Here is a 21,656-nt window from a genome sequence, read left to right on the forward strand (position 1 = left end):
AACACAACGTGAGATGTGTGCGGATGGGACCAAAGCACCTCATGTCCGATTGTAGTCTTTAGGATAGAAAGAAAATGAGTTGGAGATAATTTGTGAGTTTCCTAGTTACTGGAAAAACACAGGTCTCTGGATTCTGCATATTCCCTCTGTCTTTACACCTGTGCTAGACGAGTAAAAAGAAATGAAATTATTTTTAGTAACTATAGGGAACATAGGAATTTCCATACCAGATCAGACAAATGATGCATCTAATTGAGTATTGTCTATGCATTAGCAGTCTTTGTTGTGTGCTTCAGATACAGGGGCAAAGTCCTCACAGTAGGAAGTTATTCAATAACATGCCTATAGGGTGTCGGAGAAAAACAGAGTTCTCACTATTTGTTTAGGTATAGCAAGTCAGATGCTTTATTAACTCTCACAATTGCGCAGAGGGAGAGAGCTAAGCAGGTCTCTCAACAGGTAAACAATTACAGCAAGCATTTATACCTTTTGTTACAGACAATAATGAGTAACAGTTGCATTTTGTTTATACATAGGCCATCTTGATATCTCATTTCCTCACTTGTTTTGACTCTTGCCAACATACAATATTTTCTATACCTTATCTACACAAGGTCTTCTACACCTTATCTATACCAGGCCATAATGACTTCTTACACAGTTCTTTCTCACCCGCCTCACACAATCCTCGCTTCTACAAATCTCGCGTTATCAGGGTTACAGTTAGCCTGACTCTTGCTAACGAACTGTCATGTATTGCATCCCCTTCCTGTCAGTTCTTTCTCTGCTTCCACAACCCCCCCCCCCTTTTGTACTACTAGTACAACAAACATTTTCAAATCTCTATTTGCATTAAATCTCGGAATTCAGATTCTACATCAGATGCTTCAACCTTAGGGGTTTTGATTGGATGTAATGACAATGCATGATGAGCATGGACATGAAAGGTATTACTATTATTACGTCCTTTACAACAACAATAACATACTCCTGCACAACACAAGCAATAACATTCCCATAGCGATAATATGATGGGGTTGTTGTACAATCTTAGTCATAGAACACAATACATCATACTTAGTACATAAGGTGGATACTCTATAAGCTGTCTGAAAGGCATACTTTTTAACTTGATACATATTTTGAAGCATGTGAATTTGCCCTTGTACTTCAGAGATTTTCTGAACCTCTGGTAACAGTGAAAGCAAATTTTGAAATCGATCAGGTACTAAACTAGTCCAATTAAAGGGTATCTGGAACCTAAGGACTACTTGCAAAATTCTATCTGCAGGCCAGTAAATAATATGATTGCCTGCAGTGGTAATGAGATTAAAATGTATGTCTTGCAATGTGGTGGCTTTAACATACACACAGCTATCATTAGCTTAAAAAAATAAGTGTCCTGTCAGGGTAGTTCCTTGTCCCCTACCCTCCCAGCAAACGTAGTCATGAACAGTAACAACTTCTCCTGGCTTCAGTTTACGGATACACTGAAGCTGTGGGGGTTGTAACGGCCAAAATGTCCATTGACTCCCTAACCCCATCCAAATGTCAGATGTAATCCCAGGAGCACTGACTAAAAATCGATTGGGCATACCAGGAGGTCTAATTTCCCAGATGTCTCGGTGAATTACCCAATCCCACATGCATCCTCCCCATGGACCCGGCAGGATTCGGTATGTGGGAGCCCACACCCCCTGAACCGGTCCATATGCTTGGAAGGAGCACTGAGAACGTCCACACTTCCACCCAGAAAGTTTCCAAGTATGTCTCCATGGCCACAGATCAGATGGTACTCCTGATGTGTCTGTAAGGGCAGTGGGCCAAGCCTGGTGCTCTAGATCATTCCGAATGGCCATTAGCTGGTTATTCAAGAAATCCTGAATCTCTGAGCATGCTAGATCCCACTGCAATGCCTTCCCAGCCTCAGTGATATTCAATACCATCTCTTTCAGCAACTTCTGGGTCATTGAACTAAGGGCGGAAATAACTCATCAACTCCAGCCTGTACCTGGGTTAGTTGTGCTCCAGAAAAAGGCCAATGGCCTTCTCTAGTTGCCCCAATTTCTCATCATGTTCTTAGTTCTTAAAAATATTCCAAACTGCTGCTGCATTATTGGCCCCATCGCAAAGGGATCCGGTCAAGTCTCTCTTCTTTCTAGAGGAAATAACCCAAGCCCTCTGTTGTGCTAATCTAATGGCAGCCCCCTGTGAGCAATTTGGGTATGTAGAGGTAATCTGGAAACTGGATAAGGGCAATGAAAATGTAACAGTCCCTAGTGTAGTGTTAATCACAGTCCATTGATATCCTAATACATCTCTCTTTGGTGTAGTACTATACCACATTTGTTGGTTGAACACCTTTATGTACTTCAGGGAGGCATTGATATTAATGGCATAAGAAGGGGTGTATTGCAATAAGGTACAGGTCACATTATTAGTCACTGGAATAATTTCTATGCAGGTAAAATTTCCAGTGGCAAAACAAACTCTGGGTATTTGTTTAATTGTTCACTAATTGGGTGACCAAATAACAATAAGGGCCTCTCTCATTTAACACAGTGCAAATTCCAGGAACATTCGCTATAGAACCCATCAATTGCAATTACAGATTCTTGGGGTTCACGGGTAGTGATATCATATACTTTTATCTCCACTGATCCATTCAATTGTTCGCTTATATGGGATATCCTGAACCTTAAAAATATATTTTTTCAAACAATATTTAAATAAATCACTAAAGTGTGAAGGCCTTAGTCATTGGTTTTATCAAATATATGGCATTGTCTGTATTTGGATGTGTTACAGGGGTAATAGTGTAATGGAGGAGATGGCAGGGGCAATGGCAACAAGGTGCCTTTGGTACTTATCATTTAAAATCCAATTAGGGAGGGCAATACATGCTGAAGGACTTATCCAAAACACAGGGCGCAGCCTGTAGAATAAACCCCAAAATCCAATCAATACCACGTTCCCAAGCATGGGTCCCACAAGTTTCTTCCTGCCAGTGTATAATTCTTTGTTTCTTCACCAGGGTCAGTTCTTAATGTCTCTTGTAGTCAGGAATCCCTGGACTTTGTGGTTTCAATGAAGCAAGTGTTCCTTCTTCTCTTTTCCTGAAACAGTGTGGTTTAGCATCATACAGGGGAGAGGTTACTAGCACATCACCCTGTAATGGTTTTGCTTCTTCTAGAAAAATCCAGAGGCACAGTAGGTCTGTCAGTGGACAAGGGAGAGGTTACTAGCACTTCACCTTGTCTTTTTTTTTTTCTTTCTTTTTCCTGCTGTTCAGAAGACACAGCAGAGTTAGAAGGAGAAATAGGCTTATCATCAGTCGGAGGGTCCTCCCGAGGTGGAGGAGTCTTTTTACAGTGAAAAGCATGGGTCCAGGCAGGTAGTCCTTGGCACTTCACAGTGGTGGTGGTGGTTAACAGGACTTGGAAAGGGCCTTTCCAGTGTGGAGCCAAAGCAGTCTTTCGTTGATGGACTTTACGTAGACTCAGTCTCCTTGTTTCAATGAATGGCAGGGCTGCTAGGGTCTTTGGGTAGCACTTCTTTTATCTGTGAGAAAAGAAACCTAACACATTTCATTAATGCCTGGCAGTGTTTTGCAGATCTCATAGTTGCTTGGGCACATTCAGGCCCCCCCTTTTCTTGGCTGTCAGCCAAGTCTTAGCTGTGGGTAGTATCCTTGGATGGGGCCAGCGTCTTATCTTTGGACTGAGCTTGCTAGCTATTTTTTCCTCAGTTAACTCATTCTGTTCTTTTTCCTTCTCCCCTTCTTGGCTTCTTTTAACCTACAAAGGAAACTTCCACTCTTCACTCATACACCTTTTCCCAACAATGAACACATACACATTGCCATTATACAGTACATTAGTCTTATTATTCAATGTATGCCATGTACACCCTTCCAGTAAAATAACTTTATTACAGAGCTTTGGAGCAACAAACCAGGACAAGCACACCCACTTTTGAGGAGTCCACTCGGTACAACCTCAGGTGTCCAATAGCTTTCCTCCCTCCCCAGCCCTCTGGCTAGAAATCTGAGGTAGCCAGAAGGATCCCATGGGCAATATGGGGAGTGGGTTAACCTTCCATGTCCTTGCTTCCAAAGACTGTTGGTATGCAAATTTTAACAACAATTTTTTCAATTAAAAAATCTGGCCAATGAAGTTTCTTTTTCTTACTTAAGCAACTGTATTAGACTTTAGTATATCACATTTTCCTGATTTATCCAAACACTTTTTGTATTCCAAGTTGAATAAAACAAGTATCTGCTTTTTGATTTAACCTTTCTATTTAATTTTGAACTAGACTGTCTTATGAAAATATTAAGCCCAACAATTCTGGCCACAAGACAAACACCACAAGACAGGACAAAGAACACAAAAATAATTCCTATTGTACCAATAAATGCATGGTACATTCAATGCTGTTCAGCTGGCATCCGTTTTCTCTGATGATCTGAAAGACAAAAGAAGAGAGGTCTACCCCTTCTGGGTAGTCAGTCATTGCTTAAAATATTTCCTTTATATACACACATTCTTGTTGATTTTAGACAAAACAGAGGAATTACCCCATATTTCCTTGTATTTGTTTCATAGGCAGCCCAGGTTTCAGTGGCTTCTACCTTATTAGTTAGAAAATTGCATTAATACAGATGCTTTCTGGCTTGCTTCCAGATCCAAAGCTATCCACAGCTTAAAGATTCTTACTTAAGAAGTCACAATTAACTTTCCCAGACTTTTGATTGCCTTTTACTTCTAACTCCTGCTTTCAAACACCCAGTGATCTGAAAGAGACAACACAACCTATATTGGTAGGTTTGCATTTCTTTTACCTCTGCTACAATATACACTGCACATGTTCTGGGGAAAATGCACATCCTATCCACAATTCAATTTCCGCAACACTAACCACATCAATTTCTACACAAGGTGTAACTGTTTCTTTTGTGCTTACAAAATCTCCATGCACCCCTAGTAAAGTGACAGCTCGACCACACAGAGCCAGGGGCACTGTCCTTCTCTCTCTTTTTACCAGATCTTTTATCTGCTATTTTGTTACCCAAAAACAAATTCAAATCTTCATTCTTTCCTGAACACCGGGTAAAGGCCATTTACTTAACATATAATTCAAAGGGCTATCCTTAGAGGGTTTTACCAGAGACCCACCCATCTGCCTGCTGATACTCTAACAGAGAATTACACAGAGAACAGAGGGAATTATGGCCTAATAGGATCCTATTACAGGAATTTCTACTAATACTGACCGCTACAGGGGACAGGACAGAAGGATCCCAATTCAACCTCAGAGCTTCATCGCACGCAATGGCTTCCACTCTGAGGAATTACAAATGAGAGGCTCAGTTCCGTCCACACACCTAACACCTAAATGTATAAGACAGAAATTCATTAACCGGAGTCGCCAGTAACTGTCACCAAAATATCGGGTCCACCTAGCTGAGAGCCAATAACAGCCAGACAGGGATAAGGAAGAGTTGCTTTATTCAGCAGAAGAAACGAGAGCCTTGCACCTTGGTACAAAGACTCTGTCTTACACACATTTTACCATTTCAATTATTATCCTGGGGATTTGAAATCCCCATACTTATAATTACTTACTCCTTTCCTTCCACTATGCCCTCAAAGTTTCCAACCTGTTCTCCAATCTCTCTATCTGTTGCCTGCCCGCTTGGGCCCAATCCTGCTTTTCTCACTGAACCGTCCCTTCCATGGGCACCGGCTTTTTCACTACCAATTTAGATAGGAGGGTGGGCTTCTCAGCTAGCCCCCACCCTTCCTGGTCTCTTCTATTAAACATTCTTACTCACAAGGCTACCCGAGTCCTCCCTCGTGAGGCTTGCCACTTGGGCAAAACGCATGGCCCATTGGCGTTTAACTATTCAATTTTCTCTTGTGGCAAACACACTGCTCTTACAGCATATGCAAACACAAATGGTTAAATTCTGACAAGTCCCTGAAGGACCGTCACTGCTTAGCCAGTGCTTCCTTTTCTGCCTGGAAGTCCTGTCTCAAGACTTGCAACTTGCCTTGGGCGTAGGTTTGAGTTGCTGCCTGGTTCATGATCTATGCTCTTAATTTTTTCACAGTCAGCTGGGGCCGAAAGCAGTTTTTCTTTGTACTTAGCCTGGTCTGCATTGATTCTTGACCTTGAACGCAGATTAACTTTCTCTTTATCTCTGGACCAAGCTGAATTTCAAATTAACCCGTTCCTTTCCTCAATAGACAAATTGCTCCCATTGTGTGTCAGAGGCTTTTTGGTGATTAAAAGCTCCTCTGAGATGTATGATCTTATCTAGATTGAAGGTAGCTTCTAGTGGGCATTGTTTAGCTGGATTTGCAGGCGTGTAATGATTCCAATTCTCTAAATACCTGCAGGTTTTAGGACCATAATGTACGTACATGAAATAAGATGGGGTACCCTTAGGGGGTGAGAGGGAATCCTTAGACTGTCCCCCACCCATTTTCCAATCACACACATAGGGAGGAGGATGCCCTGTCCGCGCTAGCGGCACATAAACTAAGGATCTCTCCCTACAGGGTATTCACGCAGGAGAGACTAACGAGGATGGCCACGACCCTCCTACACCTCCCTTCAGCAAAGAGCGTCGGCTAGTCTCAGAGAGATGGCGCTGCTTACTCTGTTGCATCCAGTGAGATGATCAGACTGTCAGTGGCTCACACGGAGAGGAAAAGGGGAGGGAAGATGGGTTCACACACTCCTAGACCCAGGTAGCCTCCTCGCCGGACGATGCCAGGCCGAGTTAGCCCACCGTGGGTCGGATATCCTAAAAGATCCTCTAGTTACCGGGCTTGCGTTAGAGTAGTTCTGGTCACGAGCCAAAAGACTTCGCAGAGTACTCTGGGCATCTTCCGGTAACACTCAATTCACACTGGTGTACACACACACACACCAAGGCCTTATTCCAGGTACTATTCCCAAGTACCTCCAGGTACTATTCCCAAGTACCTCGATGCATCACTCGAGGCGGTAAAAACCCCTCCTGAGGCGGTAACAACCCCTCAACACCGGTGCATACCTATGCACCTCGCATATGCATACAGGGGGCGGCAACAATTCTCCTAAGCCGCTCAGCATCTGACCTTGCTGCACAGTCAATAAGTTCGGATGGCGTGAGCCCAACAGGGACAGACAGCCCCACAGACAGTCCTCCTCCGACACCCCAATAGAGATTTCAAAAGGTCTCCTACCTCTATTGTGGCGCCATGGGGTTCGAAGGGGAACGATCCGTAGCAGCTGCCGGTGCCTCTGCGGGCGTTGCCATCCCGGACGAGCCCCCAAATTGTCGGAGAAAAACAGAGTTCTCACTATTTGTTTAGGTACAGCAAGTCAGATGCTTTATTAACTCTCACAATTGCGCAGAGGGAGAGAGCTAAGCAGGTCTCTCTACAGGTAAACAATTACAGCAAGCATTTATACCTTTTGTTACAGACAATAATGAGCAACAGTTGCATTTTGTTTATACATAGGTCATCCTGATATCTTGTTTTGCTCACTAATGTAGACTCTTAGTCTACATTCCATATTATCTACACAAGGTCGCAACAACTTCTCACACAGTTCTTTCCCACTCGCCTCACACATTCCTCGCCTCTACAAATCTCGCGTTATTAGGGTTACAGTTAGCCTAACTCTTGCTAACGAACTGTCATGCATTGCATCCCCTTCCTGTCAGTTCTTTCTCTGCTTCCACAAACTTCAATGTAAATATCTGCAACATGTATGCATTTTAGAGGGAAAAGCTTGAGGTCCTCAAACACTTTTTGAGGTCCTAATTTAATTGTATAAATTCAGTACAAGACATGGTACACAGCTTTGTGAAACCATACTCACAGTGCAAGCAGAAACTAAAAAAAAATGGGGTCTAAGAGGAGTGGGATTGGGAATAATACAGAAGATACAATGCCATGAGATCAGTCAGTCAATGTTTCACCCTTCTCTAGACTCCTCTGTGTGGCACGGTGCACCCTTCTCAGACAGGATATTGCAGAACTAGAGGGTTCAGGGAAGGGCAGCCAGAATGGCCAAGGGCCTCATTAAACTCTCATATGGAGAGAGGTTGAAAAGACTGGGATTGTTATCTTAAAAAGGAGATGAATTAGAGGCAGGGCCGGCTTCAGGCACCAGCTTAACAAGCAGGTGCTTAGGGCACCCAAGGGAGAGGGGCGGTACGTGTGGCAATTCGGCGGCGGCAGGTCCCTCACTCCCTATAGGAGTGAAGGACCTGCCACCGAACTGCCAATCGCAATTACGGCTTTTTTTTTTCCGAATTACCACTGCCGATCGCGATTGTGGCTTTTTTTTTTGCTTGGGGTGACAGGAATGCTGGAGCCAGCCCTGATTAGAGGGATATGAGAAAAGTCTATAAATTGCTGGTAGAGAGTTTTCAGGGGGATGACTGGTAGAGAGCAGATCAAGAATGTGTTTCTCCCTGTCTGACAACACAAGACTATCCATTTACAATACTTTCAGTAAAATAAATATTTTGGAAAGCCTATATGCAAATTTCTCTGCTTGTGAGCTGTTCCTGTGTAGCAGTCCCCGAAGCCTCAGGAGGTGTTTGAGATTCTCATTGGTGAGACATAGTCACTGATTACCTGGCAGCCAAGGGAGCAGGTGTGATGGGAGGCACCTAACCCCCTGCCGAGGAAGAGATGCAGGGAGTGTGGGGCAGCTCGGAGGTTGTGGGAGCCAGTAATGACTGGGGACATGAAGCAGACACTAGTGTCCAGCGTACTGTTGGAATCAGGGCAGTCTGGGATAAGGAAGGAGAGTATGGATGGGGGTCAGAGTGTAATGGGAGATTGAACCATCTGAGAAGCAAAGATCAATGGTTCTTTTCATCGGTGAAATGCCTGAAGTTACACAACAACAACAACAATTGGAAACAAAACTGAGTAAAGGTTAGGAGTACTTGTGGCACCTTAGAGACTAACAAATAAACATGGGGAAATAGTTTTACTTTGTGAAGTGACCCATCTACTCCCAGTCTTTATTCAAGCCTAATTTAATGGTGTCCAGTTTGCAAATTAATTCCAATTCAAAGCTTTTTTTGTTGGAGGATTGTGACTTTTAGGTCTGTAATCGAGTGACCAGGGAGATTGAAGTGTTCTCCAACTGGTTTTTGGATGTTATAATTCAATGTGATATATGCCATCATGTGCCAGCAATGCCCCCTGCCCTGTAAATTGGACAGCCTCTACGTAAAAGAATAAATGGACACAAGTCAGACATCAAGAATTATAACATTCAAAAACCAGTTTAGTTTCCCCCCTACTGTTCCTCACAACTTCTTGTCAACTGCTGGAAATGGGCCATTTTGATTACCACTACAAAAAGTTTTTTTTTCTCTCCTGCTGGTAATAGCTCACCTTAACTGATCACTCTTGTTATAGTGTGTATAGTAACACCCATTGTTTCATGTTCTCTGTGTATATATATATCTTCCAACTGTATTGTCCACTGAATGCATCTGATGAAGTGGGTTTTAGCCCACAAAAGCTTATGCTCAAATACATTTGTTAGTCTCTAAGGTGCCACAAGATACTCCTGTTCTTTTTACGGATACAGACTAACACGGCTGCTACTCTGAAACCTGAGTAAAGGTTGTGACACCCAAGCTGCAGCTCTGTGGCTTGCAAGGGAAGAAAGACCCTGAGACCCACCAACACGCATTCAAGGCCAGGAAAGGTTCCTGTGCTGGCCTTGAACCAACAATCACAAAGTAAAATTCAATTTCAACAGCACTGCCTGCCTGACCATGTACACGCCGCTCCCCACTCCCACAACACCCAGTGTTTGCTCACCTGTCCATGTACACCCCGCTCTCTTCCCCCACAGACACCAGTGCTGTCCCCCATCCATGTACCCCCTGCCTGCCCCACAACCCCCAATGCTGTCCACGTTTCCATGTATGTCCCCATCCCCAGTGATACCCCTCACCCAGGACCAAAACCAAGTGCCAGATCCCACAGGGACAGCTCACAGCAATACCTCCACAGACTAGGCTAAACTCAGAGTCTGTCTGTGCCAGCAACAATTCGGGCTGTGCAGGGAAGGAGAGAGGGACAGACCCGGTGGGAGGGAGAGAGGACGTGGAGACTAAAAGTAGCCAGTGTGAGTAACTCTTTCTCAAAATGACATGAAGCTTTAACATATTGCAGCCCACTAGAAACCCAGACATCCCTTCCTGAAGCTGCTTTTCCGTGTTGGCAATTGCTGACATTACCACAAGGCTGTAGAGGGGTTGCTCACAGGAGGAGGGATGGTCCAGATGGGGAAGGTGTGAGAGACATTCTGCTACAGTTTGGTAGAAATTACATTACAGTCTAACACACTCACCCCACCCCAGGAGGCCTCAATATGCCTCTTTGGTCTGTACATAAGCCAGGATTTCCACATACACACGCAGACACACTGTGCATTCTGGGACCTCCCTGGTGAAATTTCCAACACCATCTGGTTATTTTTACTGCCTTTTGGTGATTCTCGTCCTTTCCAGAGATGCAGGGGCACAGAGAGAGCTGACCCCTCTGTCCCCTCAGAAAAATTGTTATCCTGATTGTTCTGAACCTCTAAGCCTGTGAGTGTGAGATTTCAGCAACTCTCCTGTCAGTTCATCATTGGTCCAAATGAGCTCACCCGGCCTAGGAGGCCAGGGGATGACTCCAGTTTAAGTCACTGGAGGCTCATGGCCAGTATAAATCAGGCCATTTATTTAAGTCCCTACATGTGGATTTAGAGTGAACTCCTGTTGGGCCGTGTTGGGAGTTTGCCGTTGATCTGAATAGGACCAAGATTTCACCCTTAATGTTTATCTTTTGGCTACCAACTGTGAAAATCATGACAGATGGGGATTCCAAAACACATAGGCCCTGATTTTGCTGTCAGGAAGGTCAGTGTCAATTTGGAGTGACCCACTGAAGGCAGAATGTGAGAGCAGAATCTGGCCAGTGTGTGACCTATTCTTCTTGTGAACCCTCTGGTACCCACTGAGGAGGCTTTGGTTGAACTTTCTAAAAGGGGAGTGAAGTTCCTGAACTGGAAAAATTGAAGGACCCAGAGGAAAAACCACACAGCCCAAAAAAGGAAGCTACTGAGACAGATAGAAGGACACAGTAAGAGACAAGGGATGATCTGAAAAACAAATATTTGTCTAAACTACTTCCAATGCATTTGTATTTCCCATTGTAAATCTCTTGAACTGTTTAGCTTTTTACTACTAAATACTAAACAGTTCAAGTCACCATTTTGGTGAATTCCTGCCTAGATGGTTCTTAACTTGAACCCTGGAACCCTTCCTGATCCCTCAGCACTAACTTTAATGCAGAAACAGGCAACTCACCAAAATCCACTCAGCAGAGAGAGGAAATCTCCTTACAACGACAGGAAGGCAGAGCCATGAGAATCAGTGTATGAATCTCACGTCTGACACTCAGTGTGTTGGACAGGAACCTTTATGATTCTCCTGTACAGTCTCTGTGAACTCTCTGGTTGGCCAGGACTCCCAGACAATTCCCCAGGTCTGTGAACAGCGGGAAGAATAGAAAATTGACTCTGGAGAACTACAGCTTGAGAGCCTCCACGGGACAGAAGAAAATATTCACCGATAACAGGAGCTCAGATTGTCAGGGCAAACTGAGTCTTGCAGACTGTTCAACCTAGCAATTGACACTAGGTTTATTTTTGGTGTGTAGTGTACTGCCATCTGCACTATGTGTGGGAATGCTGCCACCATACACGGGACCAAAACCCATTTTCAATTGATCGTAGCAGTATACCGCTGCATACTGCCTGGGCAGTTGTAATATATAGTGCATTAGCTCTGAAAACTCAATGCCACTCTGTGAAGGCCAAATGAAGTGGTCCTTAACTGATGCAAACCTAAGGGTGTGGAAAAGGTTTTCTCCTTCCAGGCTTATGGTATCAAAGCTATTTGCCAGTATCCCTTTGTGAAGTCTAAAGTGGATATCTATCTGGCAGCTCACAACTATTCTAATATTTCATCTACTCTGCATCAGATAAACATCAAATTTCAATACTGTGTTGACTTTTCAGAAATTGATGCAGAAACGGGTTGTGATATCCCGGGTTAGAACTAACACAATGGAATTTCTCCACTCACTGTATGATTCCTTCACTACTCCCAGGGCCAAAATGACCTGGAGTTCATCTCACATGATATCCCACATTTTACAAGGGAACAGCCAGGGAGTTTCCCTGATCTGATGCATTGGGGTTATGTCAGTATGGTGGTATTTTAGGTAGGTGTGCCTGTTGCGTTGCACTCCATATTCTTTATTGAAATATGCTTATGAATATGAATATGACAAAACTGGAATATGTTTTATGCAAAATACCTCATGTAAGGGATCATTGAAAAAGTTATCATCTGCTGAATGTGTTCTTCCTATTTGTATGCATTAATCATTCTTATATTTGAAGTTAGAAATATGAAGTATAAATCTAAGGTCCTATTGTAATTATGCTAAGTGAGGGCCATTAAGGAACTTGATGATTCTTATGCAAAAACAATTGGCTATGAATGGATTTGTTTTCCCGTAAGTCAGTGGGACCCCTGTGAGGAGGAGGGGCATTGGTGATCCCTTTTAAAGACATGTGTCTGTGTCACCTGATGCTGGAATGAATCTTGGATTTTATATTTTTTCACGAGGTGGGGGGAAAGTTTAAACAAAGAGACAAAGATTCCCACCTTTTGGGCAAGTCTATATAAGAGTGTGAAGCAGGACAAAGAGGGAGTCAGTGGGGATACCCCTGCTTACCAGTTTCTTAGTGTATTAAGCTTAGCTTTTCATGTTTGGTTATTTTGCTTAGTAACTTACTTTGTTCTGTCTGTTACCACTTATGATTACTTAAATCCTATCTTTTATACTTAATAAAATCACTTTTGTTAATTAATAAACCCAGGGCAAGTAATTGTTACATTGCGGGGGGGACAGTCTGTGTATATCTCTCTTTACTTCGAGAAAGAGGGTGAACAATCTGAACTTATAATGTATAAAACTTTATACAGTGTCAGACAGATTTATCTGGGGTTCAGGTCCCATTGGGGCTGTGTAGTTGGGTGCTGAGGCAAGTCCCTTTTAACTGAGCCTTCCCCCATCTCTGTGTCTGTGCTGGAGGAGGCCTGGAGGGTCTGACTCAGCAAGACAGAGGCAAGGGGTGCCCAGGCTGGCAGAGAGGTTAGGCTCAGTGGTATCTCAGCATATCAAGTGGCAGTCCCAAGGGGGTCCCCGCGAGGGAACCCATCACAGTGGTGTAGATGCAAGGATATGTGCCCAGCTGATTGCTTTGAGACACTAGTGGTGATTTAAAGTGAGTTTTAAGTGTGGTGCATGGAGAACAGACAAAGTAGTTACTGGTTGGTAACCGGTGGCCTCAGACTTTTACAAATCTTTCCTAGTAACCACAGATGCATCCGAGTGTGGTGTGGGAGCAGTCTTAATGCAGGAAAGACTGGATCAAGAATTCCATCTTGTCGTGTTTCTCAGCAAAAAACTGTCTAAGAGGGAAAGCCATTGGTCAATCACAAAAAAGAAATGTTACGCCATTGTGTGTGCTCTGAAAAAGCTACGCCGATATGTTTGGGGACGGCGTTTCCACCTGCAAACTGTCCATCCTGCACTGAAGTGGCTTCATACCGTCAAGGAAAATAACAAAAAACTTCTTTGGTGGAGTTTAGCTCTCCAAGATTTTGATTTTGAAATACAACACATTTCAGGGGCTTTTAACAAAGCTGCTGATGCACTCTCCTGTGAAAGTTTCCCAGAATCAACTGGTTAAAATCATCCTTAAAATGTGGAAACTATTGTTAGTTTTATATAATCAGTAGTATGGCTAGAGGTGCATGTGTCACTCTGTTTTCTCCTAGAGCTCCAGGGAAAAAAATCACAGTCAGTGTGGAACAGGCTGTCCAGCACCATCTGTGACTTGGGCGGGGGGTGACGTGTCATGATAATACAGATAAGGGTAGCATAAAATCCCTCCTGGGCAGCTTTACCTGTAAGGGGTTAAGAAGCTGAAATAACCTGGTCAGCACCTGATCAAAAGGACCAATAAGGAAAGAAGATACTTTTAAAGCTGTGGGGGGGGAGGTAGGTTTTGTTTGTGCTCTCTTTGTTTCTTCCCTCTCTGGACGGAAAGAAAAGCCAAGCAGGAACAACATCTCCTGAAAAACTACCTGGAATAATCCATCTAAGAATTACAGAAATTGTAAGGGAGGCAAGGAAATGCATTAGGTTATCTTTTGTTTTAGCTTGTGAATTTTCCTATTCTACAGAGGTAGTTTTATTCCTGTTTTTGTAATTGTGAAGCTGAGCCAGAGGGGAATCTTCTGTGTTTTAAATCTTTTTATTTGCCCTGCAAAGTTACCTTCCATCCTGATTTTGCAGGTGTGATTCTTTTACTTTTTCTTTGTCAATAAATTTCTTCTTTTAAGAACCTGATTGATTTTCAGTGTCATAAAAACCAAAGGGTTTGGTCTGTGCTCACATTGTTAACCAATTGGTTGGTTTATTATTCTCAAGCTTCCCCAGGAAAGGGGGTGAAGGGGTTTGGGGGACTATTTGGGGGGAATAGGGACTCCAAGTGTCCCTTTCCTGAATTTTTGTGTAAATCACTTGGTGGTGGCAGCAATATCATCCAAGGACAAGGAAGAAATTTGTGCCTTGGGGAAGTCTTTAACCTAAGCTGGTAGAATATAAGTTTAGGGGGTCTTTCATGTGGGTCCCCACATCTGTTCATCAGATTTCTGAATATTTATACATTAGTAATACAATGACATGCTTTGAGGCCCCTATTATGCATGTATCAGCAATTTCAACACAATTCTTATCAGGAAGGACATGGGGTCAAGCTGCCCTTTCTGTGGTACCCAAAACCCCCTCCCCTCCTGTCTTGGTTAAGCTAAGCCATGGCCACTTTACAGCCTGCTGACTTGGCTGCTTTTAGCAATAAGCAATAGTGGTTTCAGGCACTTTACTAGTTTGCCAAAATCTCCCCATACAAGGGAATACATTTAGTGTGAGCCTCTATTATGATGTTTTTAAATTATTTGCATGGATCTTGCAGGCACTTCACTGCTAACTAGCTTCCTCATTCTTATGTTGTTCCTAAATGTTACTACAGTGAGTTTTGTTGCTATTTCCCTCCCTACAAGGATGTTAAATTGAATTACATTATTATCACTATTACCAAGTGCTTCAGCTATTCACCTCTTGGACCAGATTCTGTGTTCCATTTAGGACTAAATCAAGAATTGCCTCTCCCCTTCTGGGTTCCAGGACTAGCTGCTCCAGGAAGCAGTTGTGAGGGGTTTGGTCACAGAGGCCCCCTTAGGATTGTCACCTGACATGCTGGAATTACCTCTGAGCCCATTTTCCCTGCCAGCTTGGGACTTCCAGAACCCTGCCTTGTTCAGACAGACACGCTAGCCTCCTGCAACACAGGTCTGGTCCATGCCCCCAAAGCTGCAGATTTTAACCAAACACAGCTCAGCAGGTCACCTATCTCCAGCACCCAGACACCCAGTTCCCAATGGGGTCCAAACCCTAAATAAATCTGTTTTACTCTGTATAAAGCTTATACAGGGTTAATTCATAAATTGTCCAGCCTCTATAACACTGATAGAGAGATATGCACAGGTGTTTGCTCCCCCCAGGTATTAATCACTTACTCTGGGTTAATTAATAAACAAAAGTGATTTTATTAAATATAAAAAGTAGGACTTAAGTGGTTCCAAGTAATAGCAGACAGAACAAAGTGAATTACCAAGAAAAATAACATAAAACACGCAAGCGTAAGCCTAATACAGTAAGAAACTAAATGCAAGTAAATCTCACCCTCTGAGATGTTCCAAGCCTCTTTTACGGACTAGATTTTCTCCTAGTCTGGAACCAGCAATCACTCACACCCCTGTAGTTACTGTCCTTTGTTCCAGTTTCGTTCAGGAATCTCTTTGGGGTGGAGAAGGTATCTTTTGTGCCAGCTGAAGACAAAATGGAGAGGTTTTCCAGGGCTTTTTATAGTCTTTCTCTTGGGGGTGGAAACCCCTCTCTCCCCCGTGTAGAATCACAGTTACAAGATGGCGTTTTGGAGTCAGATGGGCTAGTCACATGTCTATGCATGACTTAGTTCTCTATAGGGACATTCCCAGGAAAGCTCAGATGTGGATTGGCATCTATCAAGAACCATTGTTAGCCAAGTACATCCATTTATTTGAATAACCCCTTCACACTATGTTGACCAAATCTGCCTTAGGTGCTTTCTACAGCAAACACTTTAAATATAAGCATAGAGCCAACGCTCATAACTTCAGATATAAAAATGATACACCCATATGAATAAGATGAATACATGCAGTAGAACATATGCCATGTAACACATCTTTGCAAAGGTTATCTTGCATAAAACATATTCCAGTTATGTCTTATTTATGCATATTTATGCATATTTCTATAAAGCATTATGGGGTGCAATGTCACAGAGGCTTTGGAGCAAATTGAGAAATTAAACAGTAATAAGTCACCAGAGACAGATGGAATTTACCCAAGAGTTCTGAAGGAACTCAAATATCAAATTGCACAACTACTAACCATGGTATGTAACCTATCACTTAAATCAGCCTCTGTACCAGATGACTGGCAGAGAGCTAATGTGATGCTGATTTTAAAAAAGGCTCCAGAGGTGATTCTGGTACATGCAGGCAAAGGTGATCCAATGAATATAGTGTACTTGGACTTTCAGAAACCCTCTGACCAGGTCTCTCACCAAAGGCTCTTAAGCAAAGTAAGCAGTCATGGGATAAGAGGGAAGGTCCTCTCATGGATTGGTAACTGGTTAAAAGATAAGAAACAAAGAGTAGGTATAAATGGTCAGTTTTCAGAATCGAGAGAGGTAAATAGCAGGGTACCCCAGGGGTCTGTACTGGGACCAGTGCTGTTCAACATAGTCATAAATGATCTGGAAAAAGATGTAATCAGTGAGGTTGAAAATTTCCAGTCAAGACAAAGTCCTAAGCAGGTTACAAAGGGACCTCACAAAACTGGGTGAGTGGGCAATAAAATGGCAGATGAAAGTCAGTGTTGACAAATTAAAAGAAATGAACATTGGAAAACAATTCCAGCTATACATACAAAATGATGGGGTATACATTAGCTGTTACCAATCAAGAAAGAGATCTTGGAGTCACTACTAATAGTTCTTTGGAAACATCCTCTTAATGTGCTGCAGCGGTCAAAAACCAAACACACAAAAACCAAAAACCAAACCGAATGTTAGGAACCATAAGGAAAGGGATAGATAATAAGACAGAAAATATCATATTGCCTCTATATAAATCCATTGTACTGCCACATCTTGAATACCGTATACACTTCTGGTTGCCACATCTCAATATATATATATATATATTGCGATTGGAAAAGGTACAGAGAAGGGAAACAAAAATGATTCGGGATATGGAACAGCTTCACATGAGGGGAGAGTTAAAAGACTGGGACTGTCCAGCTTGGAAGGGAGGGACACAATATAAGCCTATAAAATCATGAGTGGTGTGGAGAAAGTGAATCAGGAAGTTTTATTTACTCCTTCACAAGAACCAGGGGTCACCCAATGAAGTTAATAGGCAGCAGCTTTTAAAACAAATAAAAGGAAGTATTTCTTAACGCAATGTGTAGCCAGCCTGTAGAACTCATTGCCAGGTGATGTTGTGACAGCCAAAAGAATCAGATAAGTTCATGGAGGATAGGTCCATCAGTGGCTAGTACCCAAGATGGTCAGGGATGAAGCCCCATGCTCTGGGTGTCTCTAAAACCCTGCCAGAAACTGGGAGCAGACAACAGGGGATGGATCACTTGATAACTGCCCTTTTCTGTTCATTCCCTCTGAAGCATCTGCCTCGTCCACTGTCAGAAGACAGGACACTGGGCTAGATGGACCATTGGTCTGACCCAATATGGCCGTTCTTTTGTTCTCTAATTGCTCCACTGATGGATGGACTGCTGCAGACAAGTCTTTTCCAGGGGATCGCTCTGCTATAGGGCTGGTAGACAGCCTTGATGATCATGAAGTAGGACAAGGCAATCAGTAGCGCGTCGAGCCCCATCACCAAGAGGATAGCACTCAAGCCATAGACGACATTGACCGTGGTGCTGGTGCAGGCCAGGTTCATAACGTCCTGGTGCAAACAATAGGAGTGCGACAGGACGTTGGAGCCGCAGAACGATAGGCGAAGAATGAGCAAGGGCAAAGGGAGGAAGAACATCACACCCCTAGCCACAGCAGCCAGGCCTATCTTCGCCATCACCGGACTGGTGAGGATGGTCGCGTGCTGCAGAGGGTGGCATATGGCCATGTACCGATCCCAGGCCATGGCCAGCAGGACGGTGGACTCGACAGCGGACAGGGAGTGGATGAGGAACATCTGGAGCAGGCAGGCACCGAAGCTGATTTCCCTCCAGTCAAACCACAGGAGGGAGAGCATTCTGGGCACGGTGCAGGTGGACAGCGCCAGGTCGATGGAGGCCAGCATACACAGGAAGATGTACATGGGGGCATGGAGGCTCAGCTCCGTCTTTACAATGAACACCACCGCGCCGTTGCCTACAATGGCCACGAGGTACATGGAGCACAGAGGGAACGCCAGCCAGAAACGGGCAGCTTCCAGCCCGGGCGTGCCGGCCAAGACGAAGGAGGAAGGGCTGAGGTCGGTGTTGTTGGGAGAGGGCATGGTGCGCCGGCTGTGATTCTATTCCATGTTGTCTCCCCCCCCTGCCAGGGACAGAGAAACAGTATTGTAATGAAGCACGTCTAGTGATACTGCGTCTGAAGGGATTACGGCAAGTAGGTGCCTCTAACCCTGGGTGGTGGGTGAACCCCTCCTTCGGGGAGGCTGGCCCGCCAGCCTCGCCCCGTCCGCCCCAGGACCCACCCCCTGCACAGCCAGAGGATCCCCGAAGACCCCCCCACCCATGCGGCTGGAGGAGCCCCGAGGACTCTCCTCTGCGCCCTCCCCAGCTATGCCGGCCGCACCCCCCAATGCTGGCCCCAGTGCCGGGCTGAGCTACCGCCCCCCCCCCCCCCCCCCCAATGCCATCCAGGCCACTGGCCCCTGGACTGGCCCGAGCCCCGGGCTGCATCTGGCCACATGTGGGCCTGAGTTCCAGTCCACCGGCTGGAGCTGAGTGAGCCCCTGCTGTCTTCAGGGTAGGAGGGAGTGCGGGCGGGGCCTCGGGGTGGAAATGGGTGGGGCTATGGCCTGGGTCGGGGGAGGCTTAGCCTGCCCTGGCCTTTGACACCCGCCGCCCAGTCCTCTAACAATAAATTAGCTTCCCAGTTCTGGTCAGCGCGGCTTTCACCCTGAGCCCCTCCCATCAGGGACCCACCACAGGCATTACCTCCACTCCACTGTGGCTTCCCTTCCCCAGACACTGCCTGTGCCAATCACCCTCTCTCCCCTCTTGCAGCCCTATAGGCCCAGGTATAGCCCAGCCCCTTTCAATTGGCTGGATTGGGCTTTGACACAGGGGAACTGGGCCCAGGTCTGATAACAGGGATCAGCTCCCCTGTGACAGGGACAGGCCTGACTCTTGGGTCCTTTGCTCCCTGAGTGAAAAGGAGCAGGGAGGTTGCAGCCCCACCTAATGTAATGGACACCCTAAAGGGGTCGTAGGATGACCAGATGTCCCGATTTTATAGGGACAGTCCCGATTTTTGGTCTTTTTCTTATATAGGCTCCTATTACCCCCCACTCCCTGTCCCGATTTTTCACAAATTTCTGTCTGGTCACCCTAAGGGTAGGTAGCCCCATGGAGAGGGCTGCAGGGGAAAAAAAACACATGCGGTGCCCATTGCAGAATGTTTCAGTTGCTTCTCTGGCTTGGATGTCCTAGGGGACATTCCATTTGCCTCTGTCCTGCACCTCCAGGCACTACAGTCCATGCTGAGATTTTAAGGTGCCAATATGTAATCTGTAGCACCTGCTCCGAGCAACTGAAGACCATTAGGAATGCTGCTTGGCTGCAGGGTAATATTACTTTTACTCCCTGTACTAGTGTAATGAAATGGGAATTTTCTGCAATACTTTTATGACCCCTATGTGTGCCTCAGTTTGCCCTACATGTTGCATTGTTACCTAGTTGGGGAGGAAAGGAGTAAACAGTGAGGTGACAAAATTTGCAAACAAGACAAAATTATTCAAGATAGTTAAATCCAAAGCAGACTGCAAAGAGCTACAAAGGGGAAACTCATAAAACTTGGTGACTGGGCAACAAACTGGCAGATGAAGTTTAATGTTGTTAAGTGCAAAATAATGCACATTGGAAAACATAATCCCAACTATGCATATAAAATGATGGGGTCTAAATTAACTGCTACCACGCAAGAAAGAGATCGTGGACTTGTGTAGCGTTCTCTGAAAACATCTGCTCAATGTGCAGCGGCAGTCAAAAAAACTAACAGAATGTGAGCAATCATTAGGAAAGGGATAGACAATAAGACAGAAAATATCATATTGCCTCTGTATAAATCCATGTGTGACGGGGCGCGCTCACCACTCCAGTGCCTCCTCGTGGCCAATATGGGAATTAGCTCTGGTAGCCAGTGCGCCCTGCTCCGCCCATCACCTCTTCTGCCTCTGAAACCACATGCCTCCAAGGACCGCGATGTCCTCTTCAGTGACAGCCCTCCGGCCGTGCCACACTAGGTGCTCTCCCCCTTCCGGGGGAACGTCTCTGTAGTCCCTGTCCAGCCACTTCTCTCAGCGGTGACCACAGTCTACTGTTTAGCCCCTTCCCCAGTGGTGAGTCAGGGGGGACCCAGGCCTGCCCACTACGCCGGGTCCCAGCCTGTAGAAGGCGGCTGCTTGCGGCGACCCCTACGATTCTTCAGCAGGTTTTCCTGGGCCACTTCCCCACGGCCCCAGCACCCTCTTTGCCCTTGCCTCAGGGCCTCGGCCTGCAGGTCCTTGCATCCCACCAGGAGCTGCCTTTAGCCTCCCGGGTCTCTGCCTGCCGCACTGCTCTGTCCAGGGTGTTTGCTACCTTTAGCCTGCAAAGCAGCCAGTCCTCCTCCCACCTCAGGCTTCAGGGAGTGACTGAAACTGCTCTGCTCTGCAGCCCTTCTTATATGGGCCAGCCCAGCCCTGATTGGCTGCTCCTCGCAGCCCCTCTCTGATTAGCTGCCTCCTATGCAGCCTCCCTAGGGCTCTATTAACCCCTTCGAGCCCAGTGTGGGGCAGGAGCCCCATCACACCATGGTACGCCCACACCTTGAATGGGGTCTAAATTAGCTATTAATACTCAAGGACGAGATCTTGGAGTCATTGTGGATAGTTCTCTGAAAACAGAGGAAAGGGATAGCTAATAAGAGAATATATCATAATGCTACTACAGGGGTTGGCAATCTTTCAGAAATGGTGTGCCGAGTCTTAATTTATTCACTCTAATTTAAGGTTTTGCGTGCCAGTAATACATTTTAACCTTTTTAGAAGGTCTTTTTCTATAAGTCTATAATATATAACTAAACTATTGTTGTATGTAAAATAAATAAGGTTTTTTAAATGTTTAAGAAGCTTCATTTAAAATTAAATT

General features: G+C 44.9%; 1 protein-coding gene across 1 annotated transcript; it reads right to left on the minus strand.

Annotated features, from left to right (window-relative positions):
* Positions 1-15,799: 15,799 nt before the first annotated feature.
* Positions 15,800-18,965, minus strand: LOC135984066 (olfactory receptor 51E2-like). The gene has a single exon (XM_065598510.1). It carries the CDS (start codon positions 18,794-18,796, stop codon positions 17,996-17,998), a length of 801 nt encoding a protein of 266 aa, XP_065454582.1. The 5' UTR covers positions 18,797-18,965; the 3' UTR covers positions 15,800-17,995.
* Positions 18,966-21,656: the final 2,691 nt, after the last annotated feature.

Source organism: Chrysemys picta, chromosome 1 (assembly GCF_011386835.1).
Source record: "Chrysemys picta bellii isolate R12L10 chromosome 1, ASM1138683v2, whole genome shotgun sequence".
Classification (NCBI taxonomy): domain Eukaryota; kingdom Metazoa; phylum Chordata; order Testudines; family Emydidae; genus Chrysemys; species Chrysemys picta.

Excerpts from the sequence above, each read along its gene's own strand:
- LOC135984066 (XM_065598510.1), bottom strand. The coding sequence starts at position 18,796 with ATGCCCTCTCCCAACAACACCGACCTCAGCCCTTCCTCCTTCGTCTTG.